The following is a 26003-nucleotide window of genomic DNA, read 5'->3' on the forward strand; positions in this document are numbered from 1 at the left end:
AGAACAAAATCAAGAGAAACTCTCATATCACAACTTTTGTTTTGAATTTTTTTTTCACGAAAAAAATCATTACTTTGAGAATCTATGTTTAAAAATTGTCGGAACTCTTTTATGTTAGGCGATAGAAAGCGATAAATATGAAAACTTTTTCATCTTTTTATTCTGGCGATAGAAACCGATAGAAGGCGATGGAAAGCGATAGAAGGCGACAGAAAGTTATCGCCATGTTTCCATTGAAAATTGAAAAAAAATATATTTCCCTTCACTTTCTGTCACTTTTTATCGCTTCTTATCGCCCAGTGGGAACCAAGTAAAGCTTAAGGAGATAAATTCACTTCGCTACAGAATTTTCAAAGGAGTACCCCACAAAAGAATGGTACTCCCATTCCTTTCTATCAAAAAAGCTTGGTTCCCACTGGGCGATAAGAAGCGATAGAAAGCGATAGCAAGCGATGGAAATATGAAAAAACAGATGTTTTTGAAAAATTAGAAGAGAAAAACTTAAACTACGAGCAGAAAGAAATCAAATGAATAAATATGGATCCGGATGGGGGGGGGGGCAGTCAGGCAAATTGACCGACGGGTATGTGCGGCGGTTAAGGGTATGTTTTTCAAAATATCAGAAATGCACTGTAAGGGTGGACTTTTGATGAATGCACTGTATGGGTGGAAATTTCAGCAAATCTAGGAAAAATTGCAAATTTTTGCTCAAAAAGCTGATTTTTTTGCTCTAAAAGAGTTTAAAATTTGAAAAAATGCACTGTAAGGGTATGAATTTCACCGATTTTTTTCTGCACTGTAAGGGTGCAATTCTAAAAGCCATTTATTTCGCCGTACATACCGTCAGTTGGTAAACCCACTGCCCCCCGGGATATGGATTCATCATCAGATGAAGAAGCCATTCTTTCATACATTTCATTTTTTTTGTAGTAAGCTGTCGTTTGGTCATGTCTGATATATTTTTATTCGTTGCAGTACGTACTCAAATAGCAGAACAAAATCAAGAGAAACTCTCATATCACACACTTTTGTTTTGAATTTTTTTTCACGAAAAAAATCATTACTTTGGAAGGCGACAGAAAGTTATCGCCATGTTTCCATTGAAAATTGAAAAAAAATATTTTCCCTCCCTTTCTGTCACTTTCTATCGCTTCTTATCGCCAAGTGGGAACCAAGCTTCCCTTCAAGACTCCGAACTTGATTTTCTCGGAAAAAATCATAGATTTTATTCCAATAGTGTCCAAAGTCAAATTCACGCCAACTGGGTTATCACGCCAACTGGGTTCCGCACTCTATTATATTAGATGTTACCATTTAATTCTATCTACACGTGATTAGGGTAAACCCAGGCTAATCTTTTGAGGGTTGATAACTATATGTTCAATCCCAGTAGACTCTAGCTTCTATTTGCATAAAACATCTAAAACTATGAAAATCCAGAAAAAATAAACACACACCTTTTGATATTTTGTTGTGTTCCTCAAGTGTTCTCTAATCTTTATTTCCATTCATTCTACCCCCAGACACCTACAAAAAAAAAGGAATCTGGTCTAAATAAGAATGACTATCTAATAGCTTCAGTACAGAGTAAAACAAATTGGGTCAACAATTCTGGTCCCGTCTACTACCAAGTTGCAACTGAACTTATGCATCTGAGTCGTCAAATTTATCACAAAATTATAGCTGCACCCCTTATTTTCAACTCAAGTCTAAAGAGACGGAGGCTGGATTACATCAGGGCAAATGATAGAGTCGTTATTTTACGTACATGACCCAGTAATCTATGACTTTTAGACATTCTTTCGATTGTTTTCACTGGGTCCACAGCCATTCCTCTTGGCTAAGCGGTACATAGGAAGGAGCAGAGCCTCGAGCCGTGGATCCCTGGTTTGAAGCGCTTAGGTCTTTGATCTCATTCTGCAATTTACAACAAGTTGACAACAAAAAGCCTGTTCAGTATAACATAACGGATTAAGAATAACTTACATGAATTGAATACAAATTGGGGTGCAGACATTCATCCAAGGATTCCTTTTTTATTAGACTTCTATGAAAAAAAGGAAAAACCGAAAGAATGACTAGTCATTATAAAGATTTCTCGCATTGATTTTCACTGAGGCGAAATGGGTTCGGTATGTTCAAGGCATAACGGTCCCTTTTTCACGCCCTCGAAAGTCCCTCAAAGGGGTACAAAAACCAAAGGAAATAAGTCTCTGTAAGTGTTCCAAAATTACAAAATTCCAAAATTGACTTTCTGAAAGGGTCATAAATTCTTGAAATTTGGTCTAAAAATATGAACATTTTTGCTGAAAAAATAGTCTGTCTAAGGGTGGCAAAAACGTCAAAAAATGACAAAATTTTCAAATTCGGAAAAATTCAGTCACTCAAATGGTTCATTTTCGAACTTGGGATCAGACATACCCGTCAGCTCACAAACCTAACACGGGCCTTTAGTTCATTTCATTTTCGACCAGCAAAAGACTTAGAATTTCGTTAGGGGATTACATATTCCATCACACACCCATTTATCATTCTTCCCATAAAATAAATATGTTGTATAGATTTGTAGGAATTTCTAAAATGGATACTACTAGAAAATAATAAACTCTTGCTATATTTTCTGTTAAAAATTACACATCTTAAAAAAAAAAAGATTTTTGTTGTCAAATGATAATAAATTCATGTATGTCACTCTAAATACTATGTAAATGTCTCAATAATAAACACCCGAAAAGCTCTAAATTTTCGAGCTCGAATTATACGCAAAGATATATATATATAATACACGTTCCGCAATCGCAGGACGTTTGTGTTGGAGCATGGTTAGAGGAACCGTCACTCAATCGAGGTTCTTGAGTATGAAAGTTCCTGACTTAAAGCAGTAAATTATTGACCTTTAGGATTGTTATAAGACTGAAGAAAATTATGTGATTACAATGAGGCATAAATGAAAAATGAGCCAGTGATGAAGTAAAGAAAACTGAAGAGCACAGAGAAACAAAACTAGCTATCCAAAGAAATGAAAAGTTACAAGCTTACAAAAATGATGTTGGAAATACAAGCAACAAGTAGTCGATAGATCTTATCAGAGTTTTTGATTTTTCTAAAAAAGCGATGCATTGTGGGATTTTTCGGGAGTATTACAATAGAAACCTCTTACGAATTCCTCGAGGGAATTCTATTGTAATACTCCCGAAACAATCCCACAATGCATCACTTTTTTAGAAAAATCAAAAACTCCGATATTGAATTTAAATAAATTGTACGATAAATTATGCTACTAGACGTTATTAAAAATGAAAAGTAAGTTAATCGCCCGATTAGTCAGGGAGAGAGTATTTTTACTGTAAGGTAGATCACCAACATCCAAATCTTATAACTATAGGCTGGACATAAATAAATTATGGCTTGCCGTCACCCGGCCCTAGATTTTGGAGGTGGATGTGTGGGTCGTCGGTCAGAATTTTTTTTATTTTGACGATCTATGAGAGAATTAACGAACTGGCGAAGGGAATTCACGGTTCATAAGCTCAAGATAGAAACGAGATGGACACAATAGTTGTTCTGATTTGATAAAGAAATTCTTGTTAAAAATTTCAATAAATTATTTTGGGTCGACAGGTATCGAGGTAGGGTCGGTAGGTATCGAGGTAGGGTCGGTCGATTAACGGCAAAACAATTTTTTTAAAGTTCAGTCTAAATTAATGGACTATACAAGCTGAACGAATCATATCTTATTGAAGATTAGAAAATAAATCTTCAAGAAATACCTTCAAAGACATCTAACGTTGTCCTGGTTACAAAGTTTACATGAAAAGAAAACTATCAAAAGCTCATATTGAGAAAAATAATAGTAAGAAAAAGAAAGGAAAAAAGAGACATGGGTACCAATATACAACCAAGGAACTTGATACAATACAATACACAAACTATATTTCAAAACGAATCGATTGTAATAATTTTCCATCAAACGAAGGATCTGCTTGATGCTGTCTCCCAATTCCCAAACAGAATAATAATCTGCATATTACGATTTGACGAAGAATGACCACGTAAAATATATTTAACATTCAAAACGCACAACCACCTCACATATTAGCAGGTAATTTTTTGTAAGCCTCAAACGAAGCAGCCTGAAGCTCCAGTTGTTTGATCTTTTTCGTGTTTTCATTACATGTCTCCATAAGGTTGGTTCGTTTTAATAGTAAGTCTTTTAATGAATTATTTTCTTCTTGTAAAGATGTTTGTAGCTTTTGGATTTCAGTTTCATGACCAGCTATCAAAGACATTAGGTGCTTTGTACGAGCATTCGCCTTTGTGACCAGGTTGTTGACAGCTGGAATTATGAATGGAAGAATAGATTTATTAAAGTCTGTCCCAAAAATTAGAAAAGGTATAATTACTCGTTGGAAAAATTATTTTGAGCGGATTATTTTAAGGCTTTGAAATAATCCAAAATCTTTAAAAATGATAATGAAGAATGAAGATTTTTGATCCGAAGTTGAAAGTTTCAGAAAAGTGTAAATCTAAGATTCTTGGTCCATTAGACAAAGTCTTTATTTTTATTGGTCAGCCTAAGCTGAGCATTATAATAGGTAAAATTTTCTTCCACCATAAGACGGCAAAAAAAATATCCGATTTTCCGATCTCACTTTGATTTCTAAACTTTCTTCCGATCGGGTTAACTTTTTGGGTACTTTTAGCGTGCGTTGTTTTTACCGTTTTTACAGATCATAATGTACTTTCAAGATGGCGGCTCAAGCGATAGTCAGATGTGATAAGTCAGTGTTGTACCAAAGTATTTCCAGTGTAAATCTGTTGCAAGCTTCAATTTCTGTCATTTATTTTTTTAACTCGGCAAATCAAACACATGATTTTCATCAAGGGGATTCTTTTTCTACATCCTTTGAAGGTTTAAAGCCATTTGCTCAAGTTTTTGTTTATGTTGAATTTTCTGATACTTTTTATATTGCTGCTTTTTAATAGTTTTTGCAATAAAAACATATTTTTCTTGTTTGCCTCTAGGGGGGGTTGATAGTGTTATAATGTTATTGGAATTTGATAAAGTTTACAAAAGCACAGCTACTGTCTAAATTTGATAAAGACTGAATGCAATCGTGCTTTTTTGGACTTGGACGTGTTTGTGATAAAGGCGAATCGCAAAAAACTGTTTGGTTCCCGTCATTTCTACTTTAAAAAGTGGGAGTCGTTCGGCCGGTCAGTCGAAAATATTTTTCTGTTAAGAATCAGCTATACATCTTGAAAGGGAATTCGTGTGGACTGATCCGAATTTTAAAATTGAGAAACCGTGGATAAACAGGTGTTTTCGGTTTACTCCATTAGCATGCGGCTCTCTACTTCGATTTGAAAACTTTTAAACACAGAGCGTGCAGAGGTCGACAGTGGAAATCCAGCAAAGCAGCGGAAAAGCTTTCCGACTCTCCAGCTCTACCTGCTGACCGTAAATCAGATATGACGGGAACCAAATGATGACATCACATCTCCTATTATTGGACTTGTAAAATTATGGAATTGGAATTTGATCATTTATATTAATATTTTAATATATACAGTTCTTGTTGGAATTGATCAAACTATTTTTCACGTAGTTCCGGACGCAGATTGTGTTTTTCTAACCTTTTCTAACCTTGGCGCACATTTTGACTGAATGATGGAATGGAATGAATGGCGATAACAGTTTATAGATATCTCTTATCAGACTTGCAGAAAGCGGGCTGCCGTCCAGTTACACAACATGCACACTCTTGTCACAACTTGCACAGCCATAACAAACAGATCAATCTGGTCTTCATTTAACATTGTTTTAAAGTTTAAAAAACACTGCCAGTGCTTGGCACAGAAGAGAGGACTCCCAGTTGAAATTAATTGCTACACCGCTGCCCTGTTGAATTTATTTATTATGGTTGTGTGTTTATTCTGCCAAGGCGGTAAATCAATCGCCCAAATTCATAGACCAATCAAAAGCGAGTTTAAAGCAAAACGGGGGAAAAATGAGCTTCCCCGCATAGTTATGAATTTTAAGTTTTGCTTTCGATTATCATTTGCGACCAGCAAAGTCTTCAAGATGGTTGTGTGCATGTTGTGTAACTTGACGGTACTAAACTACAAAATTTATTTACCCAGACTGGAGGGGCCATCCATATAGTACGTACACAGTGAAGGGGGAGAGGGGGTTTAGCAAAAGCGTACATCTATTGTTTAAACAAAGTCATTTCTATTGTTCTCTGCGTACAAGGGGGGAGGGGGTGTCAAATATTTGGAAAATCTTTGCGTACGTACTATATGGACAATGCTAAAGAGAAGTATACTTTGAGCTTCTCGTGGGGGGGGGGGGGATGGAGGAGCTCTCAGGCTTGTTTTACATAATTTTAAATCAAGTTATCAAATGTTTCACATTTTGTACATTATTCAACATATTTAGTCTACTCTGTTTCAGTGCATCTCTTACATCTGTTAACCCACTTATTAAAGCTATCTAGCTAAGCTCTATTGGCTGACCTTCCAGCCTCGGCTGGTTTATTTTCATTTCAACCAGAATACCTTAAAGACATCCAATGATTATTCACCAAAAATGCGGCTGGAAAAATATCTAAAAATAGTCTCAGAGTCTCAACCAAATCGACAGAGTCACCTACTTTCGGGCGAGGGGGTGTGAAATAAGCAGGGAGCGGAATAAAAATGTCCTGGGTGGAAAACTTTTGTAACGGAGGCTAATACAGCAGAATTAGGGAAAATGAGGAAACTTTTAAAAACATCTTCCCAAAAATTAATAAGCAGGGGGGGGGTTGAAATAAAAATGTCATGGGCGGAAGATTTTCGATAAATTAATTAGCGGGGGGACGCTTTTATTAGGTACCCAAGAGTAAGCTACAGTTAAAGCTCTCTGATTGCCTAGGGTCAAACATCTTATCAAGTGATCATAAAAGGAAAAGAGCCTGGGGACAAGTTAAGAGAATAATACATACCATCTGCATGTTTTTTGTTTTCACCGAGAGTTTTCATAAGTGTTTGACGTTTGCTGTGTGTGAATTGCACGAAGTCCTGATACGATCCTTTGTCGTTTAGATAATTCCTCATGAAACTCGCTGAAATGAAAAGACAAGGAATTTTATGAAAAGGATGGACAGACAACCCTAAATAGTATGTTAAAACAGGCGACATTTTCATTTTGAGTACACTTTTTTTATAAGAAAAAACTATATAGAAGAACTCTTTGATTGCATATATAATAAGAACTAGTTAAGAACATTTTAAGGTTTTGCAAACTCTAAAATGCCCGATTTCTTAGGAAATAGACAAAAGTATGCTAAAAATGGTGGAAGAAGAACACGTTTAGAGCATTTTTAGGCTTAAAAATGAAGAAGTTAAGAACATCGGAACCAAAAGCTTTTAACCAAAATTTTTAGATGTTCTTATAAAAAATCATGTGCGAGCATCAGAAAAATATCGGTAATTAGTGTGGGCTCTTCAAGGTTCTTCAATAGAAGCCAGAATATCAAAAAGTATTTTTGGGATTATAGAATAGCTTAAAAAAGTTTTCTTTTTTGAGTAGCTTGTAAAAAAGATTATGAAAAGCTTCTCATGATAAGAATTCATCACAAGATGGGTTTTCTCTGGGAGATCGTTTTCATAGACCTCACTGACAGACAAAATCATAAAATTCAAATTTATGAGTTTACAATTTTATTCGTTATTGTCAAAATTCAACCAATGATATCAGTCAATAAGACTGATTGTTGGGACGAGATGAAGTTTTTACAAGCTCTTATTTTGATTGGGTTGGTCGTTACAAGTAATAAAACAATTTTGTTACTTTTTCTAAAGGACACGTCATTTTTATTACTTCAGATGACCAATTATTAAAGTATCTTATAAAAACTCCATCTCATCTGAGATTACGTTATTTTCTCCTTCTTTCAATTGAGATCAGGCCAAAACAATTAGAAATCTATCGTCAATCAATCGAAAAAATTTCAACTATTTCATAAATAAATCTATCAATCAATCTCCCAATCAATCAATCTGTCAATCAGTTCAATATGATATCGCTGAAAGAAACTGTCGATTCCCATAAATCTTTTAGACGCTTGCTATGATAGCTTCAAAATAAGTACACATAAATGTTCAATTCAAAAAGCAATATTGTTCCTGAAGAAGACCTCATGTGGAAATACACGTTTTTTTATAAGAACAAACTATATAAGAACATAAGGCTTCGATGGCCAAAATATTAAGAACAACTTTAGAACATGTTAAGAACATTTTTAGGCTCAAAACTCAAAGAACATCCAAAGGCTTCAAAATCTTTGGATGTTCGTTCATTTTGTATTTTACGAATAGTTTGACGTGCCAACAATGTAATGTAAATAATCTCAAATACAAGGCTTTTGCTTTCAATATGTCGACCTAACTTCAGTTTTAAATATATTGTCTTTTTCTAAAAGTTTCCAAAAAGACCAGATTGATATATTTGGTATATCGCGAAGCTGTCATGTTTCTTTTAACTTTATTTACATAGAACTGTATTACAGTATATAAGTTTATCTAATGATACCTGAATAAAAAAACAATTATAAAAACAACTAATTATTCCATATTTTCGTAATGCATTGTCAAAAAATTGCTAATTAACTAATTAACAGTATAGGCCAAAATTTCTGTCTGAGTTGAGTTTTCTGAAGGTATAAAGTCTATTACTGTCCAATGCACGGAAAGAACGGCTTTTCTTTTAACCTTAAAGCTAATCAAGTTTTAAAATTTTAATAAAGTTCGCGGTTTTAAAGAAAATTAAAGGATAAAAAAGGATTACTATTAAACTAATAAATAAAATTTCTATTTCTAAAAATGATAAAAAATACAGTTTTGATAGTTAACTACAATACTCAAAAAAGAATAAGAAATAAAAATTTGTTTTTGGTTTATAAAATGTCTCTTTTAGAGTTTCTGGTCATTTAGAGTTTGCTATATTCCAGTGCATTAGCAATTGAAAAAGTTAAACTTCCATTTTAATTATATCATTAAATTTTTCAGTTTTGCTGATTAGCGAAATGAATCAGCTCTATTTGTTTTCTTTCGTCATGTAAAAAATCACGAATTTTCTTCCAAACCTCTTCCCCACTGGTAGAGATTGGTGCTGTTTTACGTGTTAACAAAAGAGAAAGAGTGCCTTGACTCCTAGCTAGAACACGTTGGGCAAACAAGCCTTGACTGACGCGTGTTTGGTTATCGAGCCAATCTTTGAGTTGGTCAGCTAAACGAGTGACAGTATCCTGATCAAACTCTCCCAAACGTTTCACTTTATACGGCGATACGCTCATAGTCGGTACGTCAGGGGTAGGGCCCCGTTGACTTGGTCTTGACATTGGTCCAAAGGCTGAGGGATCGTCAATACGAGATATAGAAGGGAACTGGACATGTGGCGGGTGGTCGGGCGGAGGATGAAGGCTGGAATGATTATCTTCTGATTTCACGGGTATACGGTTATCGGGATGAGGGCGTTTTCTGTCTTCGCGTCTTTCAGAGGCGTCTAGAACAGCTGAAAAAGAATTAAGAATTTTATCATCAATCAATCAATCAATCAAATGCTAAATTATGAATATTTCATAACATAGTGAAACGCATAATGAATTAAATGAAGTATCATCCTCTTACATAAAACATCATCTATTCTTTTCAGAGAGAATTACGCTTAAAATCGATGAAGTCAAATATTCATCTTACCTTCCTCAGCCGGTGCCCTATTCTCGTCCCCATTTTCCGCCTTGACTTCTTTGAAAGAGCCAACCCAGCCGTAGTTGCGTAGCAACGTCTCCTGTTTGTCAGTGTCGTTTAAAAAGTCTCGAATTTTGTGCCACACCTCGTACCCAGCCCTCGAGATCGGCATGCAACGCATTTTTAACAGTGACGATAAAGTACCCTGGGAACGCTGTAAAATGTGTTTCGAGAAGCGAGCCTGACTGATGATAGGGGTTACGATATAGCCATTGTTGTAGATGGTCTGCTAGCTGGTGAATGTCTTCCTGGTCAAAAGCTCCTATATGAATGTCGTGCGAAGGTATGGATGAAGAAGGTTGAGCCAGGGGTTCAAGGTTCACTTGGAGGTGGCTGTCAGCGGTTGAAGAGACTGTTGTTTTCACAAGGGTAGGGGTAGGTGCAGACTGTGCAACCCCCTCGGGTTGAGGATCGGGTTCTGCAGACTGTTCTTGAGAGGGGATAGTACTGGATGTGGTAGGATCTTGGGAGCTGGATGATGGTAAAGGCTCTTGGTGAGTCATTGAGTTTGATATCGGTTGTTGATAACTGGACGATGAAGATGAGGTTTGCGATGCTGAAATAGAATGAATAATCATATTGGCATTGAAATACCTTCCCATTAACAAAAGTATATAAAAGGTAAGGTATTTCGAGCTCACTTAATTTGAAAATATGGTCCTTTGTTTAAATTTTTATCACATCAGATTCTCAAAGCTCAAGCTACTAAAGTTTAACAACAGCGATTCCAAGGGCTTAATAGTAAAACTCACCTTTATATTTTTTGGCTTTCAAGGAGAACGAGTCTTGCAATTCTTTATTTTCAAGAAAATGTTTGATTCTGTGCCATACTTCCTCTCCTTGTCTTGAAGTTGGAGCAGTTGCCCAACGCAATAAATGTGAAATGGTTCCTTGCGATCGATTCAGGTAATGCGTTGCAAAGTATCCTTGGCTGACCCAGTGATTACGGTGAAGCCATGCTTTCAAAGCTTCTGCAATCTGATGAACTTCACGTTGACTGATTAGGTTATCTTCCCAAAATGCTTTGCGATGTTGGTGAATAAGAGGACTTCTGGGAGTTGGTTGTTGCGGGGACTCCTGGTAGTGATGGTTGTTGGAGTGATGGTTATGGTGATTCTGTTGGTGGTGGTGTTGGTGGGCTGAAATACAATGTGTATTATTTTGGTCCGGCCTCAAAACGATGGAGTTTGAAATATTTTTGCAGGTGAATTATATAGTGCATATATTATGTATAACAATTTGATAACAAATACTGGCAACGTATCATAGGAGAAAGAAGACAATACTAAGGTACCGGGTGCGCCACAAAAAAGTTTCTCTCTTTGAAACTAAATTTCTCAAAATCGAAAAATTTTAAAAGAACCATTCCCATTTCATTGGAAAGAAAAAAGATAAACTTAAATTTTGATGGGTCATTTATTAAATTTGGTTCATTAGATCAAAAGTTATGCTCAATTGAATAAAAAAGTTCCTTTCAGAAAGTGCTCGAAAACGTTGAAAATTGACCTATCAAATTTTTATTCCAAATTTGGTAGTCGCAATAGCCTTTACATGATTAAGAGCATTTTTCAGTAACTAAACACATAAATTTTAAAACTGAAGGGTCAACAAGAGTTTAAAATATTCATCAAAATCAATTTAATTTACTTATACCGAAATTTTCCTAATATTTTTGGTTAAAGACCGGAAAAAGTCTATGTAAAGCTGGATTAACCTCGAAACCCATATTTGATGTATTTTTAAGAATTTTACCAGGTTTTTTGGCCTTTTTCGACGAATTTTTCTTCCTTATTAAAACTCTTATTGAAATTCAACCTTCCTTTATGTAACCAAAAATCATTTCGACAGCTAATTATCATTTTTTAATGACTGATTCGAAAATACTGATGTATCATGTAATTATGCTTCTGTTTAATTTGATAGGTCTATTTTTAACTTTTTTAAGCACTTTTTGAAAGTAACTTTTTTATTCAATTGAACATAACTTTTGATCTAATGATTCGAATTTAATAAATGACGCATCAAAATCTAAGTTTATCTTTCTTCTTTCTAATGAAATAGAAATGGTTCTTTTAAAAATTTTAGATTTCGAGAAATTTAGTTTAAAAGAGAGAAACTTTTTTGTGGCGCACCCGGTAGTAAAAAGAAGATAATTGTCTCTTACCGATTTCTGTATCGTCAAAAGAATCTCCACAAGGGCACGATAATGCTCTCCTTAATTCTGGATTCCTCAAAAAATGTTTTATTTTAATCATGTCTTCCACTTCTCTAGTAGAAAGGTGCTCCTGCAAATCTACCATGGATAAAAGATCCTCCAAGTGTCTTCTGTTTTCTTGTAAGATTAACCGAGCAAAATGTTCTTTGCACAAGTGCTTATTAAGTGAGAACCACTCCAGTAATTCTACTGCTAAATCCTTTGTATTTTCCACGAACTGGTTTCTATTTGAGTCATTCTCTGGTAGAAATGGATTTGAAGATGTGCCTGGTTCTTGGTGGTCACCTTGGCATTCGATTTTGGCATATTTCAGTCTATTGATTATTAAAAATTGTTCAAAATGTTGACATGTGTTGAAGGGTAGCTCAACTTGGTAGTTGCATCTCTTTTCTGCTGTACATGTAAAAGAAAGGATAAAAAGTACCTTTCAACCAGCGCCCGCACGTGTTTTCCTTGTTGTCATACATTCTTCATGAATTACAGTAGAAATTTGGTTTGGAAAAATTGGTTTATTTTGATTTGTAGTAATTTTACAGCTTGAATCATTTACAGTAGACATTTAAAGCATCTCTCAAACTCTCCTTTTGTTTTATCATTTTAAGAAAAATTTCGTGTACAATCAGAACTTGGCTTTCGTTTTAGTGAGGAGTAAAATTTCTCCTTTCCTGAACTTTAGTTTTTATGATATTTTGATATTAATTTAACTGATGCTCATGACTAGAATTTTATGCGATGCCTTATTGAATGTTGACTCATTCAGAAAAAAACACAAAAAGAATCGAGAAAAAACAACAACAAGAAGAAGTGACTCACCGATATGTTCTTTGTGATTTACTTCTTCAGAATCATTGACTTTGTTACCATCGGTGGAGGGCGTTGGCGAGGGCGGTGTTTTCTTTTTCGTCATTTCTTCCGTCAAAATGTGTTGTTCATCATCTGTGTCAATGATGTAAACTGGTGGCGCCACCTCTTGTGGTTGCGGTGCCGCTAAAGGTTGGGATGTAGGTGGAGGCGGTTTGGTATCTGGGCTTGTTTTCGGAGTTCCTTGTGGTTTATCGTTTGACCCGAAATTACGGGATATGATTTCCATGGATATGTTCTGTAGGTTTTTGATGCTTGCTTCAAGTTTACGTCCACGTTTTGTGTTTATCACTTCATGTTGTTTGGAAGTTTGTAAAGGTAGTGGTGATACTATCGATTGGTTTGTATTACCTTGAAGTGGGATGGTGGGCGGGTTAATGATGGGCGGTTGTAGGCGTTGTGCTTGAACCATTCTCAATGGTTGATTTGGAACCATACTTGGAGATGGGAACATGTTTCTTGGATGTGTATTAGCTGGTGGAAAGCCTCTGTTTTGAATGAAACTCTGAAGCGGTTGATGGTAATGGTTAGAAGATACCGGCCCACGTTGCATTTGTCCGAGCGGTGAAGTCATTGGAGTAGGGTATCTCAGAGCCCATTGACCGTTGACATTAACTGGTACTATTTTTTGTTGTTGACTGTTGATGTTGACATTGATTGGTGGGATATTTGGTTGATTCATATGTCTTATTTGAGGTTTACCGTTGATGAGTGATCCAATGTGCACTGGTAATTGTCTCATCTGCATGCCCATCATCTGGACACCTCTATTCTGATTCACTTGTTGGCCATTCAATAATGGTTTAGCTTGGTTGTACTGGAGAGGAGCACGTTGATTGATTGTTGTAGCTTGATTGGCTTGAATCACTTGTGGGCTGATATTTCGGAGTTGTAAGACTTGTCCTTCTGCAGTTTTGATTAAAATTGGCGAACGTTGTGGTTGGTTGATACTTGATTGTGGTTGTGCTACAGAGAATGGGCCAACTTTCTGAGATAAGGCTTGGTTGACAACGATAGTTGTTGGTGGACGGATATTGTTTGGTAACATCGGTGAAATTTCTAGTTTGTTTTGCATTGGTTTTGGGTCAGAACCAATTGGAGGGTTGACCTGTTTTGTAATAATAGTTGGCTTTACCTTGGCTATCATTGCTGCAGGTCCATTTGGTAATGTATTGTTGCTGGCCGAGCTGTTCGTTAAGGGTGCTTTTGGGAGAATAACTTTGAATATGGGTGGTTTTAAACTATTTGGTAGGCTAGAATCTGGCGAAGGTGAACCACTGCTTGGAGCATCTCCAATAACAATGACTTTAGGAGAGTCTCCATTTTTAGAGTTTTCCTTGGCTTGAAGTTTAGCAAGTTTCTTCGAGATTTTTTCTTCCTCTTTTTCTTTCCTCGTTGGTGTTACTTTAACTCGAACTTTTCCTTTTATATTAGAAAGTCCTGATATAATTTGTGATGTCGGTATCGTAGGTAGATCATGCGTTTCTGTGAGGTCCACAACAGGCTTTTGTAGAGTTCTTTTCTCTTTCTTCTTCTCAATTTTGATAATATCTCTACTGAAAGTTTCATACATAAGATCTTCCTCCACAGCCTTTGCTTTAGCACTTGGTTTAACAGTCCTTTTTGATTTGGTCATAGAGGGGCTTTTTGTTGTCATAGAGGGGCTTTTGGTTGCCCCAGTTGTAATGATAGGCTTTTGATGCGAATTCTTATATTTTCGCCCTTTTGCAGAAAAAGCAGCCATTTCTAAAATATCTTCGGGTGGGGGTGGTGGGGCGTTGTCCATAACTTGTTCAACGTTCATATTTTCATTATTACAAACTGTCAAGTCGGCGCCCATTTCTTTTGCAATGTCTAAGAGGTCATGTGAAGCTCTATCACGTGCAAGGTAATGGCTGAAAGTGTTTTGTTTGTTATCTGTCATGTTTAACATGGAGCTCTCAAGACCATCATTCTTGAATTGATCTAACATCGAAGTTAACATGTTCTTTTGAAACTGATAAAGACGAAATGGTGGTTTCCCTCTATCAGGTTGAGCACATTGAAACGCTGTTTGACTGATCAAGTCTGCACACAGATGCAATGGATTTTGCCAAGACTTGTTGGTTACAATCAAACAATTCTTAAACTCTTTTAACAATAAGTTGAATTTCTTCAACAATATGTCCATATGTCCGTGAGTGCAATTGAAAACATACATTTCTTTAACCATAACATGAAGAACTGTATCCCCATCCTCAGTAACAACATTTTCTGGCTCGTGGCCTGCATCGACCATGGCAAAACACCCAGCACATTTTCCCATCAAAGCTATATAGTGAAGCAAAGGAAAGTTTGTATTCTTCCCAGGATCAAATATAGAGTCACTAGCTTGAAGGTTACCATTGCTTCCACCATAATACGAATTAATCAAGTCAAGAAATACTAATGTTGTTCCTGAATCATTTTCAATCATTTTTCTAGCACCCACAAGTAGTGGATGATGTTCTAATGTACAGTTTGTTTTACAGAACGGTGGACAATCAGAACGCAATCCTCCTTTTGGTTTCTTAGCAGGTGTAGTCAAAGTTTCCAATGATTTCTTTTTGATTTTTCTCTTCCCTGGGGCTGATGTTAACGGAACATCTGCTACCATCTTTGGAGTTTCTGATGGAGTACAAACATCGATCATTTCTTGATCAGTATTACAACTGTCATTATTATCAGTGTTTTCTACTTGTGGTTTTTCATCTTCGACAACTTTCCATTCTTTACTTTTCTCAGGAGATCCTTGATTCATACGAATTTTCAATTTCCATTTTGGTTTAGTGTCACTACTACGAGATTTATCTAACAACTCAGTATTTTCATTGTTTATTATATCTGATTGATCAATATCTTCAATAGTCTGAGAATCAGTGTCTGGGTCACAATCACTCGCTTGTGATGTATTAATGTCTGTTTTGCTTTCGTCTGCAGACATCTCTTCAGGTTTATCATCGATTTTGAGTTCACCATCATCTTCTGTGCTACATTCTGTTTTGTTATCTTTGTTGATTTCAGATTCCTCTTCGACTTTCATTGGGGGTTCTTCATCGTCCATTTTATTTGTTTCTTTCTCTGAGCTTTTCTCATCAGACATGATTTGTTTCTGATATCTTTACTCTGTAACGAGACAAAATAATAACAAATCATGAGAAAATTTGATTAGTTTTCTTTGAGTTAATTGACAATAATTATTGATGTATTAAAGTGATCAATCAAAAATCAATTTCAGAACTTTCCAAAATTGATTGGTTCAAGAATTAAGAGTTAATTTCTTACAGTATAAGATAAAGAATGTGACCCCTGAATAAACTGGTTCAAAAGCCGGGTAAAGCTATTTTTTTAATTTTGAAAATCTTTTCTCAACCCTTCCAAACATTCTTTAAATACTTTCTAAAATGAAAAGGTTGATTTCAGCTATAAAAGTTTAATCCTTATATCTGAGGAAATAAAGTTATTTTTCAGCTAGATGCTTTAAACCCTATTCAACCTAGGCTTTTAGGGGCGGTTCAGAACTAGGGGGGGGGGGCTTTTCCTGTACCACACCTTAACTTTTGATCTAGTGGGTCTTTTTGGATGAAATTTGGCACACAACATACTTGTCACGTAAGGTAACTTTTGACAAAAAAAATTTTTGATGACGTCACTCATCATGCCCAAAGTGAGCAAAAACCGAAAATTTCCTTTGTTCTTATAAATAGCTATTGTATTCTAACAAAGGCTTTAGAAAAAAGTTGCCTGAGTTTAAAATGCTTATTTTATCCTAAATATTCAATAAATTACGGTTTAAAAGATATATTTGACATCAAAAATAAATTTGTATTAGAAAAGTGTCAATTTTTGTGACACCTTACTGTCAGAAATGTCATCATGCTCAAGGTGTGAAAATATTTAGGTGTCAAATTTTTTTTTATTTTGAAGCTAAATAAAAGTTAGGAATTTACAGAAAATTTCACGGCAAAAGCTCTAATATTTCAGGAACTATTACCAATAGTTTGATCTCCGAACAGAAAGAGCCCCCCCTAGGCCGAATAGGGTTAAGTTTTACCCAGCTACTGAGATGGTCTTAAAGACCATCCCTATTGCTCTTTTTGCACAATTTAGACTTTATTCCATATGATTTTTCTTTAGGATTAAGAGCTAGGGCTAGTTACCTTATTGGAACTAATTAGAACCCGCGAAACGCAATTTTTCGGATATTTTTTTCGGCCGTGAAAATTAGTTCCAATAAGGTAGGTATGAATATAATATGGAAGCCTACTGTCAGAATTTTAACCTGCCAAGGGTTATGTTGAAGTGAGGGCTTTAAGTTATATACCAACCACCCTGGTGGAGACTTGAAATTAAGCATAGAGTAAAACCCCGTATTTTGCTGTTATTTTTTCACTCCAAGAGGCTAACTTCTAAGGTCGGTCTATAAAACTTTCTATGGAATAATTATGTGTGAGAAATGATTGTAATCTGAGATCAGGAGGCTTCAAAGTACCACTGTACCAAAAATAAAGTTTTTTTACTCATTTTTCTCCTATTGGTTTTCAACTTCAATTTCTAAAAAAATTATACTGCTCTGAATTATCCTTTCAACAGCATAGTATTGAATTATTGAAGCAATTTTTTTGGAAGATGGCAAATAAAACAAAGATGTTTCTGTGTTCAAGAAAAAGGGGTGTGTAATTATTTATCATCGTTCGATTTTTGATGTTTTGAGCACTTTATATTAAAGGAAGCAAATATTCCTGATTCCTTTCATCAACTTAACCATTAATTTTGCTATAGACCCACCAAATTTTCAGTATATTTTCTTAAATTTAGAGAAAATTGCGCTCAAACCTTTTTGAAATGTACATTCAGTACAAAAACATGTCTGAGAAAGAAAGAAAGGATTAAACATCTTTAAAGAAAACTATAAAAAATGAATAACTGCCATCACTGGATACTTTTGTAGAATTGTATAAAGACTATCCATAAAAACTACTGTAGAGTTTCTAGATTCCACAACACAATAAAACATTCATTTAAACCCTTCACTATATTTCTAGTATCAAAGCATCTTGGGTAAGAATTTTAATTTCTACCTATAAAACTTACTCTTCATAGAGCTCCATTTCAGCTGCTTTAAGATTTTGACACTTTTAGCACACATCAAAGATTTGACTAAAACATAACCATTTTCCTCAGATGTTCTTTCAATCTTCAGTGTATTGATTGCATCATGAAGTATAAACGACTGGATGTCTATCTTCTATTATGTCTTTGAAGCAAGCTTCGTTTCGACAATATCCGACAATATTCTGTCACAATTTTATTCCTTTGAATTACTTAACTAAAGAGCTTGAACTTTACTTATAATTCACAAAAGAATTATTCTCAAATTTTTCCATGGTTAGTAATTGAACGCTTTTAAGGGTAAAAGCAGATATAAATCTAAAATTCTACCATTTCCTTTGAAAAATTCACCGTTGCTTTGTTTTTTAATGACCAATTAATTAGGTGCTACTCATTAAAATACGCTGGAATAGGACCATTCTGAAGGGATCGCAGCGTAAAGAACAGGTATACTGAAACAAACCACTCTTTGCTCCTGGTCTACCCGCCCATTGATTGAAATATTTCTATCCCAAATATGTTAGACAATAGTACGGTCATTTGGGAAAAGGACTTGTGCGATTGATTAGAGGTAATAAATAAAAAAACTCTCATAAAGTTTTTGTTGCTGAGAAAATCGTCACACTCCTAATATTCGAAGACATCAATTTCTTAACATACTATAATCTCTTAGCATACTAGGACCTCATATTATACTACCACCTAATACGAGTCAAATATATACCTAATTCTCAATGTTTGTCTTCTGAAAAATGCACAAATATGGCGGAAAAATTTGAGGAAAATAATAACAAGCAACATGCTGAATGGACCTACCTGATGATGAAACTTAGATAGCAATGAGGAGAAAAACAATCATTAAGAAAATATAGCGGTTAGCAAAAATGCATTAAATTTCATCATTGATTGTTGATGGGGGGAAGGGGAGTAGGGAAAAAAGAAATAGAAAGTTCCGGTTGCAAAATTGCAAAAGTTTTATTCACAATTGAATCATGCTTGATGGTGGCATTGTTTTCAATAATTTTAAGTGAAAAAACAAAGAAATATATGGAAAAAAACCCAATTCAAATCTGCAAAAACCGCGATTTCCGGCATACTTCCGGTATTTTCGGCCGGAAAAACATGATTCTCAAAAATCCGAATCCGCCACACTTAGGGCATTGCTGATACACATCTTTGTGCAAGATTCAGGAAAAACGAATAATGAAATCTCGACAAAATGGCAACAAACCGGTTTTGACGGCATATTTCTGGCATTTTTGGCCGAAATATTTTTCTTCATCAAAAATCAGGCTCCGTCACATTTTAGGTATTGCCATTTTGCATCAGTGTGCAGAATTTCATGAAAAAATATAAAGTACAGCTCGAGAAATTCAAGAAAAACCAATTTTCTGGCGATATTCGGCTGTTCCGGCGATTTTAAGAAAGTTTCGGCTTCAAAAATCAGTTTTATTGACAATTAACCATATTTGATAGTGGGCATTGTTATCAATAATGATTTTGCCTGAAAAAACAAAGAAATATCAGGAAAAAGTCCAATGAAAAACTGCAAAAACGGCGATTTCCGGCATTTTCGGCCGGAAAAGAATTTTTCTCAAAAATCAGACTCGACCATGTTTTGGGCATTGTTAATACGCATCTTTGAGCAAAAAATCAGAAAAAACTAATGAGCCAATCCTGGGAAAAGCTGGTAACAGACGGACGAACATCGGTTAATTTATAGGACCTCTGAAGTAGGTCCAAAAAATCACCATCAATAAACGACTTTTGTAGCCCGTCAAAGTGCATCATAAATGAAGAAAACGTCCAAAAAGATACTCTACTACACAGGAAGTGTCATCGTTTAGCCCATTGCATTATCTTTGTACAGCGCTGCCACTTTATCAAAACGAGATATGCTTGACATATACAAATCAAGAAGTTTCCAGTGTCAAAACTGTACCAAGATCACACCACAGGTAATGGAAAGGTATAATTCAAAGGAAACATAAAAAATTCAAAGGATTCAAAAACGAAATCAAAGCCTGTGAGAATATAATGAAAAGGCAGGACAAAGAAATAAACCATTTGAAATCACAAGACGTCAATGTTATAGTCAACGAAATGAAAGAAACTATCGACACCAGAATAACCACGCTTGAAAAGAAGATTGAAAGCATTATTGAAAAGAACGAAGAGGAAAGACCACAGATGAGCTACGCTAAAGTTACATCCAAACACATTGAGAAAAACATTGGAGATGCAATTCGAAAAGAAAAGTAGGAGGAAAACTTTGCCATGCGGAACGAAAACCTGGTTTTGAGCCATGATTTTTAGCTGACCGGATATTTTGGAGATGATATTTTTTGATTTTCTTGTTAAAAGTTGTGTATATTTTCATGTTATGAAGTTCTAGGTGTTTTATTTCCAATTATTTAAACATAGTTTTATGCCAAAGTACCTCTTTCATTCAATTGTTGATTTTTTCTTGCAGGTAGACCCTAAAATTTGAAAATTCAAATTGCCATAAAACCTGAAATGCTTAGATTTTGACAGGATCCTCACCTCATTCATACCAGGGTGGGGGGGGGCACGCAGTTACTACAAGACATGATGTGTAGTAAGTGCTTTTTCAACACTTTTTGTCAGGACCACCACCCCTTGCAGTTACTACACCTTGGTAGTAACTGTTTTCAGAAAAGATTTCCAGGTACCACCCCTGTTTTTGAGTGATATCATCAAAAACATGCTCGAAATTACCCTAAATTGCGATTATTTTTCAACCTAAAGCCATTTTTGTGCTAGATTTTCATTTAATTTACTTGGTTAACAGCTGTTGAGAACATTTTAATGATAATTGGGAAAGCATAATTTCAAAGTTGGGTCTGAGAAAAATTTCAAAATTTTCGTCCATTTATAACAAAAATATTTTTTTTAACAAAGAATTTTTTCACAAACAAATTCATTTTTTGTGAAAAATTTTGAAAGTTCTTTAAAAAGAATTAAAATATAAGCACTTACTACACCAAAAGTGCTAGTTTTAGTGTTTAGCACCACCCCGAAACAGCAGTTACTACACTGTGTAGTAACTGTTTTCATAACTTCTGAATACAGTACCACCACGGTAGTAAGTGTCATACTGTCTTGTAGTAACTGCGTGCCCCCCCCTGTTCATACCTACCATATATAAAAATGGGCCAATTCTGAGAAAGTCACTTCCTCAGTTTCCTCATACTGCCTGATTCTTACAGATAATGGCTCTTAAAAAAAAAACATGACGCTGGTTATTCTTTTTACCATTAAATTATTGGCCCAAGGAAATATCTTTCAATTATTATTATTATTGTTATTAAATTTCAGTACATTAAGAGGTTGTAGTATACTCTGTGGTCTTAGTATACTACGATTAAACCCAACTGAAAGAGTTGGATATTATCTGCGTTACATTTTGAAATTGAATGTTTCTGTAAACAATGTAATGTGCGATTAATAATTGAAGTAAAGATGGTGGGTGAAGCAAGGATGGAATTTGATAAAGGTCCAACAATTTTGCAACTTTCGAACTCAAAAGAATTGGAAAATTAAGAAAAATTATCAGGCGGTCGGACAACGTGAACACAAGTTATTTTTTATTGTGGCGCGGCCATCAAAAAATTGTTCGGTTCGCATCACTTGCCTACATCATATTTTCTGCTGGTTTTTTTATGCGCAGTAACCGGAAAAATCTGGAAAAGCAAATTGTGCTTTTAACATATAGCTTTTTTCTCTAGCTCTTCTCCGCAGAACAAACGAACACATAAACTAAACGAATAACACTGATAAATTAGATTGAAACTACGGGAGAACAGTGTTATTTTAGCTTTACTTCGCAAGAACACAACAGATACATCCCCCCATCAGAAGAGGAAATTGGCTATCTGACATGATTTTTAAAAACCTGGAAATCTTTCCCACCACCCACTTTCTTGCGTGTATTTCTAACAACCGCTGCAACGCGGGCAGAACAATTTTTTGATGGCCGCCTAAAGCCCTAGCCCAATAGAGAGCTCTAGCTTATTCTTGTAGATAACCCTGGCCAGCAGCTGGCAGCACCTTAGTGACCACCAAACACTTTCAAACACGCTCAAACATCATGCATCAGAAACCAGAACTCAAAAAGGTTTTCCTGCTGTACCAGGTGGTCCAAAAAATGAAAATAATTGACGTCAATTTTTTAACAACCTAATTTTGACCTCCGATTTTTAAAACCTTATTATAACCTTTTGAAAAATTGTTTTCTGAAAATGAAATTTTGAGGGAAGTCCAGAGTTATGTGAAAGATTGTCTGTACCAAATTTCAAGTCAATAGGGCCAATAGAACTTGCTACATCAAAATTTGAATTTTATGGACACTTTTTTTGGACAACCCGATATGCAAAAAGTAGCATTTAAATATTCCTTTAGGCGAACAGATCGAGTTTTTTGCAGCGCCAGATTTACGGAGTGATTGCACTCAATAAATTAACGACTTAGCATGATTGATATCGTTGTAAAAATAATCAAAAACTCCTTTGGTGAAATCTCCCTCAATTCAAAACATCAGAAACACAACAGCACCTTCTTTTGTACCTGACCTTTTTCTTTTTTCCAAAAGACTTACCTATCTTACTTGACAAAGTGACCAAAATGTTTTTTATATCCCCCATCATATCAATAGATTGAAAGTGACTTTGAAAAAGTGTTTGATACATTTTGACAATAAGAGGCTTTCAACCTTATCGTCATCTATTGCATAACTGATATATACTCCGCGCTTCAGTGGATGCAAGTAATAAGCAGTAAATAAAAAATAAATTTTGTTCAAATTGGCACACTAACATCCTCCCGAATACACCTTTCCCATAATTCACAAAACAAATAAGCATGCATGCATTATTTTGATGCTCTCCACTGTTTGGTCTCTGGAGGTAAACAAACTTGTTATTGCCTGAGTTTCCTTAGGGAAAGTTGTTTTTTTTAGCTTTTCTTAAGTTCTGTTGATCAAAATCCCCTCAAATTTTTGTATGTTCTTTCTATACATGATATTATACCACCCTGAAAATATTTTGCAAAAAAAAGATCCCTATCAAAAGTTAGAAACTGAAAATTCATAGTGTGCAAGGGGGGTCCAGGTCCCACCAAAAAAATAAGGTCCCAGCACAAATTAAAAACCCCACCTAGAATCAATCATGCATGGTCCCACCACTAAGTATATCCCCCACCAAGATTTTGAAAAATTTGAATTCGCAGCAGAATTTAGGAAGCAAAACTTAAGTCTTCTTTCAAGTATAATACAGGTCATATGTACAAGATTATCCACTAGGTTTCAATAGTAAAAAGTAACTACTAAAGTTATATATCATTGATTGATGTAGATGAGATGTTTCAATTTACAACCAAACCACCTTAGTCCCACCTTAAAAAATCAGGTCCCACCTAATCCTGTCCCCCCCTGAAATCCAAAAAATCGGAAGTCCCACCTAAAGATTTTGAACCCAAATCAACAAAACCCCCCCTCTTTAAAATTTAGTGGGGGGGGTGCACACTATGAGTTTTGAAAACCCACTTTCCTTAACCCCACGCAGGCGAAAACGCGTTTGTTTACCTTACAGCTCCCAAACAATTTTATACAACGGTGGAACACACATTTTTTTGGGAAGTTTGGAATCACAGGAAAGGTGTATTAGCATGCGACATTGTTGGACGTAATCTTCCCGCACATCCTACTATTATAGGGTTTCATTTCTAATACAGAGTAGATAATTTCAGGCCAGAATGGTTGGAGAAATTTAATATATACAGAACTGTAAGTAATACCGTAAGTTGGTCTAATATCGACATCCCTCGTCTAATTCCAACACACCTTCTTTAGAGATAGGAATAATATGAAAGCTTGAATCACTGATTGTGACCACTAAGCCAAAAAAAAAAACAGTTTCAACCTTTTGTATCAATTTCAGCTGATAAAAAGGGTGTTGGAATTAGAGGAAGGATGTCGACATTAGACCAAGTTACGATAGGTTGTTGCGTTCTCCCAACGACTATAGCAGAACATAATATGAATGTGTATGGTCCCAACATATTTTAAATTAAAGCAAATAAGAAATTTGAACCAAAAAGGCACGCTGACATTGATGTAAAAAAAGTCGTACTTACAAAGTAACTTTTAAATTGCAGAACATAAAAGGGCCATTCCAGAAAATTTTTGTTACCCCCATCGTTGGACGACGTGCATTTTTAATTTTTTCTAGCCTCGGAAATAATTTTTTTTCCAGTGGTGGTCGGAAATTCCAATGAAAACCCATGTTCTTTTGCAAAATGCATCGGAAATTCCACTCTTTTTTGCCTTTTTTAATCCAATTGCCTTGGAAATTCAGAAGCAGCCAACGAGCCCATTTTCCTGAAATATCTGTTTCCCTTTTCCAGGAGAGAGCTTTTTTTGAAAAATGGGGAAACAGATCCGATTTTCTAGGAAAGACCTTTTCCTTAAAACTATCTGTTTCCCCGCTCCAGCTGATGACGTCATCAGAGAGAAACAGATCAATATTTCTAGGAGATGACTTAATAAATTGGGAAACAGATATCTGTTTCCAAAAAAGATGATATTGCATTGGAAACAGATGGAACTCAATCACAAAAAGCAAGGGAAACAGATAAAAATTTCCAGGAGAGGGAAACAGATATCCTATATATTCCTTATTATAAGGTTGGGAGAACAGATCAAAATTTTGATTCTGAAAATTGTGGAAACAGACCAAATTTTCTAGGGAAGATACTTTGAGATTAAAAATTTAGGTTTTGAGGAGAAACAGATCTTCATTTTTAGGAATAAGAATTTTGAAACTTGTGGCCAACAGATCAAATTTTCCAAGAAGGCTATGCCTGGGAAACAGATGTTTAAAAAAAGGTCCTCGCTGGATGCTTTCGGAAATTCACACATTTTCTTCTCTCGCCTTGGAATTTTTGAATTTTGGTGAAAACTTTTGCCCTCCGAAATCCTGTGTTGTCTGCCCCCTGTCTGTTACAGACAAATTCTGGAATGGCCCAAAGTGAATGTATACGCGAACGTATAAATCTACAATTTCAACATATTTTAGACTACTAAAAGCGAATAAGAATTTATACCTGGAAATATCAATGGCGATAACAACCTTAAAAAAATTCTTTCGAGTAAAGGCCAAACACGAAAAGTTAAAATTGATGTCAAGATCTCTAAAGCTTTTCTTTTCTTTTTTTTATATCTGTTTCTGAAACCAAAAAGTAAAATGATGGTTGGTTGTGAGTTTTGTTCCAGTGCCTCCTTTTTGCTATACACAAGATTGGATCATGTTCAACCCCAGTCCTCTTTTACATTTATTGAAAACAGTTGGAAATTAATTTATGCTAGTTCCCAGTCTCTCTTGCTAATTTTTTCACACAACAAGAAAACAAAGACAATTCAGACAATTTGAACAATGAATTTAGTTTCATAGGATAAACTGAAGTAAAAAGATGATACCTGTAAGAGGAAGTCTGAAAAACCTAAAATTCCCACCAAACCAAAAATGCTTGAAAATGCCATTAATTTTTTTCCAAAAGTGTTTTTGTTTACGACTTGCACGAGGATTTTGGCGCGGAAGACCCAAGAACTGGCTCTAGTCGCTCGTTCAACCGGTCGGCGTTACGAAGCCGTATAAATGTACCGTAAAGAAATTCCCCTTACACGAGTTTTTTTATACCGTAAATCACCGATTAAGCGCCCGGGCGCTTATTTAATTTTTCAGGCTCTGAGGGGGGCGCTTATTCAAGCGGGGCACTTATTCAAACGGGGCGCTTATTTTTTTATTTCAGAAATTCGTATATCAACAAATTTGGGATCTATTAAAATTAACTGTTTCAAAGAGTTGATTTTTCAAAAAAGGATGAATAAAAGAAAAATTGGAAAAATCCAACTGACAATTTCTATCATTTTATTCTTAATCGCTTTCTTTCTTTTTAAGACACAAGTATCTACTCAATATCTTATTCA

General features: G+C 35.3%; 1 protein-coding gene across 1 annotated transcript; it reads right to left on the reverse strand.

The window, feature by feature from the left end:
- Positions 1–8691: 8691 nt before the first annotated feature.
- LOC136807756 (uncharacterized) lies at positions 8692–25311 on the reverse strand. Its single transcript, XM_067064369.1, has 6 exons — positions 25121–25311; positions 12821–16012; positions 11957–12400; positions 10545–10931; positions 9742–10348; positions 8692–9556 (listed from the first exon to the last, which is right to left on the reverse strand). The coding sequence occupies exons 2-5, from the start codon at positions 15987–15989 to the stop codon at positions 9840–9842; spliced, it is 4509 nt and encodes a 1502-aa protein (XP_066920470.1). The 5' UTR covers positions 15990–16012; positions 25121–25311; the 3' UTR covers positions 8692–9556; positions 9742–9839.
- Between the last annotated feature and the right edge of the window lie 692 nt (positions 25312–26003).

Source organism: Clytia hemisphaerica, unplaced genomic scaffold, assembly GCF_902728285.1.
Source record: "Clytia hemisphaerica strain Z4C2 unplaced genomic scaffold, Clytia hemisphaerica genome assembly, whole genome shotgun sequence".
Taxonomy (NCBI): Eukaryota; Metazoa; Cnidaria; class Hydrozoa; order Leptothecata; family Clytiidae; genus Clytia; species Clytia hemisphaerica.